General features: G+C 38.5%; 1 protein-coding gene across 1 annotated transcript; it reads right to left on the bottom strand.

Annotated features, from left to right (window-relative positions):
• LOC123918600 (protein TOC75, chloroplastic) lies at positions 1–4,242 on the bottom strand. Its single transcript, XM_045970676.1, has 7 exons — positions 2,934–4,242; positions 2,565–2,786; positions 2,362–2,469; positions 2,082–2,273; positions 1,736–1,984; positions 659–913; positions 1–543 (listed from the first exon to the last, which is right to left on the bottom strand). Exons 1-7 carry the CDS (start codon positions 4,101–4,103, stop codon positions 304–306), a joined length of 2,436 nt encoding a protein of 811 aa, XP_045826632.1. The 5' UTR covers positions 4,104–4,242; the 3' UTR covers positions 1–303.
• Positions 4,243–5,096: the final 854 nt, after the last annotated feature.

Raw genomic sequence — 5,096 nt, forward strand, 5'->3', positions numbered from 1 at the left:
TCACCACAAGGAAATAAACGAAATACATTATGAACCACTACATTTTGAATTTCGATCCGTTCTCATGAATTAGACATTGATTAAGCCGCAGAAATTATCAATAATTGACATCAAGATAATCTAAAATCTCAATATTTTCATTGAATCCTACTACAATTTTGAGTAACCTACAGAAAACAAAGCCCAGTACCGGCGTGGAGTTCACTTAAACCAAATTCTACAAGATTCAAGCACCTATGGCCGAAAGATTTCTTCCGCAAACGAAAAAAAATAACCAAACATACCCTACGACTCATATGCACCTCAAAATCTTTCTCCAAAACGGAAAAATATTGCACCAGTTCCTGAGTTATGATCAACGGCATATTCTGCTCTCACTAAACCAAGCTTTAAACCAGCACCATAAGAGGACCCCTGACCCATTCGCCTATAGACTTCTGTAGGATTTCCTTTGACATCTTTTGAACTTCCTAGATCAGTGCCATGTTCTGCAAAGGCATACACGTGTGTACCTTTAATAGGTATGCGTATCTCAGCTGCCAACTGTGGGAAGAACAAGAAATCAGATATTGTTTGCTGGATAATGTATAGATTGGGATAATTAAAACTACTATTGTATCACCATTAACAATCAAAAGATGTATACAGTCATTCTTACCTCGAGGATGTTTCTGGCTGCTCCAATCTCACCCATGTTGTAACCTCTTACAGAATAGGGACCCCCAAGAGTAAAAGCATCATAACTTGGAAGGTCGCCTACACAACCACCATAGTGGCCATGAAGGACAAGCACCGGTGGTGGTGGTTTACCAGCACCTTCCTCCACATCCAGCAATTGGTGAAACTTAGTCACAGTTAACTGGTGACGGTTAAAAAATGGAAAATTGCTACCGATGCCGAGGCCTTGATCAACCTGCAGTTAGTATAGAGAGATAACGGTGTCAGGCTGTCGGCAAAGAACATAGCATAGCAAACTTCAAGATCATAAATTTATAAAACGTCAATCTCATGTCCTTAAAATTACAGTAACATAGTGTTTGATTAGAGGGACATGAAGGGGAGGGCCTTTTCATGAATTATTTTGGTTCAACAATTTGGACTTGGAGGGAAGGAGAGTGGAAGGGAGCAAAACCCATCCTCCTCAACTTTGGCTGCAAACATCCACTAAAAAAATTCACAATCAGGTCCAATTCTGGTTATTTGTTTCATAGGTCAACACAAAAATTAGAAGAACAGGGCATTCATCAAACAGACTAGATGTAGGTAAAAAAATTGAAATTAGAATTCTTAGAAGTTGGGCTTATGTGGCTTAGGCGCTTAGCTCATCCTGCAAAACCAACTTATAAGTTCAGGAGTCACCAAGTCTATAAGAAGCCCTACCTAGTAGTATATATTTAGTCAATGTGGGACAAACAACACCACCTCACGCTTAAGACTAGACATTTGAAGCGTCACTAATGCCAGTGGAATAACAGAGTCATGTAAGAATTTTTTTGCAACTTGGATTTATTTTTAACAATGTAAATTTTTTGAAAATATTTAGGAGGCCATGATATCTCCATAAAAAATGAGGTTGAAATTCTGCTTGATGTCCTTTTCTTCCCCCCACTAAAGTCTAGATTTAAATTCTAACTGAAAATGGAAGTGGTGCAAGCATCTACTAAATACAGTTCACTTATAGTTATTTGAAACAAAATGAACTTTTTCTCAGCAATGATTATAGGATAATAGTCACCTGGAACATGTTCCTGCTTCCAACTATAGCTCCATTAACAAACCTTGTGTTATCCCTCGTAATATTGGCCTGTAAAAACGCCATCCTATCGATACCAGTACCACTGAGGGTGGTTGGAGGTCCATCTGCACTAATTCCTCCATTAGGCAATACTCTTTGACCATTGGAACATATATGATTGGTTTCATCACGTGTTATTATCTCTTCCATTACTAATCCATAAGTGAATTTACTCTGACGAGAAAAATTCTGCTCGGAAAACAAGAATTGCAAGTTAAAAAGAAAGCTACGAACAGACCAAATAGCCATGTCAAGAAGACTAATGTAAAATAAGCAGTCAAATTACCTCAGTGATATTGGCTTTTGCACCAGCACGGTCAACCCATATTGAGGGCACTTCATCCACCCCTGGTCCCCCAGTGAATACTGGACTCAGCTTTCGGCTATTGAAGCAGCTTACACGGAGTGTTCGGTTGCGTAGTAAATCGACACCATCCAAATACGGATGTGCATACTCCATTTTAAAAGCAAGATCATCCTACAGCAGTATATAAAGCCCATTTAACCAAATATCAATGCCTACTCCTACATAGATGAGAAACTGAATGGCCAAAGTAAAAGGGTACCTGAGGATTCAAGAAGTTGCTGGTTGTTACTGAACCAGTAAGAGACCTATTTAATCCTTGTAGATTCCGATGTTCAAAAGAAATAGTCCCTCCCGGCTGCAACGAAGCCTGTACAAACAATGAACGAAAAACAAACACATAAATCGGGCAAACAAATATTATCATTCAACAAACAAAATAGACATTCAATTCAGCACAAATACCAAAGTAGGACGTCCTCCTCGCCCGGGAACAATACTCCACTCGGAACTAACTTCAGCCGATTTCTGCTCCAACTCTTTGAGCTTAATTTCAACAATTATGCTTCCCTCATTCTTCTCATCAGGCCTTGGATTCACCTCAATGTTGGAAAACAAAGCAAGGGAATTTATGTTCCTCAAAGCTTGCTTCCCAGCTTCAATGTTAAAAATTTGACCCGGTAAAAGCTGCATTGTCAAACCAACACAAACATTCACCAAGTCACAAAACAATAACAATAACCATCCATAACCACACAACAACATGAATCATATCACATAACTCCAAACAAACACTATCAACAAACACATACAAACATACACACTAACACACACCTGTCTTGGAAGTTCTCTTCGAACAACAGCATATTCAGTGTTACCTTCAACAACATTACCAAGTTTATCCAAAAACTGAACATTCATCTGAGTAATATCCCCTTCAACAACCTCACACACAACCTCACGTGTATTAAGATTACCAAAATTAACAACCTGTGCACAAGCATAACCTTCATCATGATACCATTTCTGAACACGGTCACGAATCCTCTGCAACAATCTAGCAGTAACCCTCCCTTGTCTATTCAACATTTCCTTAATCTCATGATAAACCTGAGGAGGCAAAAGACAAGGCCTAGAATTATCAATTCTCCTCTTATACTCTCTCTCTTGTCTCCTAAAAACTTCAAGCCTCTCCTTATCAGTCATATCAGGGTCCATATCAATCGGTTTAGTTTGAGCCATTAAACCAACATTGATGCATCTAAACTTATCTGCTCTCTCCCACATACTCTCGGAGAACGAAATCGACAGCCCTAAGGTGCCGTCCGGCTTGGTTTTAGCATCCATTTCAACTTTCTCGAACATTCCACAAGAAGCTAAGCTTTCTAGCTCCTTCAAAAGCTGAGCTTTTGTGTATATACCTCCTGGTTTAAGAGATACCATATCTAAGAACGAATCTTCAGCTCCGATTCTCCGCCTCGTGTCCCGATCGAGGAAATAGATATCTGAAACTTTGTATTTCTTGAATCCGCTTAATTTGTTAGTTGCAACCGTGATGTTCGCCGGTAATTCGTGTGAATCCCAATCTTTTGATTTTGGTTCGTCAGCGATGGCTGTTGATGGAGAGAGAATTCTTGACCAGAAAGATCCACCGTCGCCGTTAAACCAACCACCACCATCTCCACCACCACCACTACCTCCGCCACCATTTCCGCTGGATGAATGTCCTCCTCCGCCGGATAAATTGGGGAGGGAGTCGGTGAGGTAGAGAGCTGACGCTGCAGCGGAGACTGCGAGGGTGGCGGAGAGGGTTTTGAAAAGGGAGGAATTGGAGTTGGAGGAATCATTGTTGTGGTTATCGTCGGAGGAAGTGGAAGAAGAAGAAGAGAGGTGGCATTTGAGGGAAGAAGGTCGAGTGGTTGGGTGGTTGTTACGGCGGTTACGAGGGGGAAGGTTTGATAGGGTGGGGGTTAAGCGATTTGAAGTAATGAAGGAAGAAGACATGGTTTGGTTTGGTTGTGTTGAGTTGAGATGAGGTCGCTGTAGAGAGAGTGTGAAGAAAGAGAAGGATAAACCACTGGGACTGGGGTTTTATATCCCTGCCTTTATTCATTTTCATTTTATTTCTTCTAGTTTAACTCATAGCATAACTATGTCCGAAAATAAAAAATATAATTTTCATCTAGGCTTAATTAGTAAAATAGTCCCTTAAAGATATTTTTGGTTTCATATTGGTCCCTTAAATATAAAAAAGTCCGAATAGGTCCCTTAAATAAAAAAAAGTTCGAATAGGTCCCTTAAAGATATTTCCGTTAATCAATTTGGTCCTTTCCGTCCATTTTTTTGAGGACCAAACTGATTAACGGAGATGTCTTTAAGGGACCAAACTGATTAACGGATATGTCTTTAAGAGACCTATTCGAACCTTTTTTTCTTTAAGGGACCTATTTGGTCCTTTTTTTTCTTTAAGAGACCAATGTGAAACCAAAAATATCTTTAAGGGACCATTTTACTAATTAAGTCTTTTCTTCTAAATATTATCTCTTATCTTATGTACTCCCTCCGTCCCAAATTATAAGGGAAAAAAGCCCATTTTTTTGTCCCAAATTATAAGAGAAAAATCATTTTCGAGAATGTTTTTTTCCTTATTTTCATAAAATTAAATGCAAATTGCATTTAATTTCTTCTCTCTCTCATTTTCTCAATAAACAACAACCAATAAAAATTGTTTTTACATCTTCCTATACAACTTATTTCAAGGAAAACCCACAAAAACATACTTCAAATTCTCATGTTTTACTTTTTCTTAATAAGTGTGATTTTTTTATTTTCTCTTATAATTTGGGACGGAGGGAGTATAAGATAAAACACAGTAAGTTCAATAAGCTTGTTTGATAAAAATGTCAAGTGTTTGGTAACGAGCGTATCTAACTAGCTTATAACATTTTTTGAGATGCTATTTTAAGTAGCGTATAAGCTTATAATTTTTTACATTTT

This window comes from Trifolium pratense, linkage group LG3 (genome assembly GCF_020283565.1).
Source record: "Trifolium pratense cultivar HEN17-A07 linkage group LG3, ARS_RC_1.1, whole genome shotgun sequence".
Classification (NCBI taxonomy): Eukaryota; Viridiplantae; Streptophyta; class Magnoliopsida; order Fabales; family Fabaceae; genus Trifolium; species Trifolium pratense.

Excerpts from the sequence above, each read along its gene's own strand:
- LOC123918600 (XM_045970676.1), bottom strand. The coding sequence starts at position 4,103 with ATGTCTTCTTCCTTCATTACTTCAAATCGCTTAACCCCCACCCTATCA. Across the intron at positions 2,274-2,361 it reads GCAACTTCTTGAATCCTCAG|GATGATCTTGCTTTTAAAAT; the intron begins GTACCCTTTTAC and ends ATACTGCTGTAG. Across the intron at positions 1,985-2,081 it reads CAAAAGCCAATATCACTGAG|AATTTTTCTCGTCAGAGTAA; the intron begins GTAATTTGACTG and ends TTTTCCGAGCAG.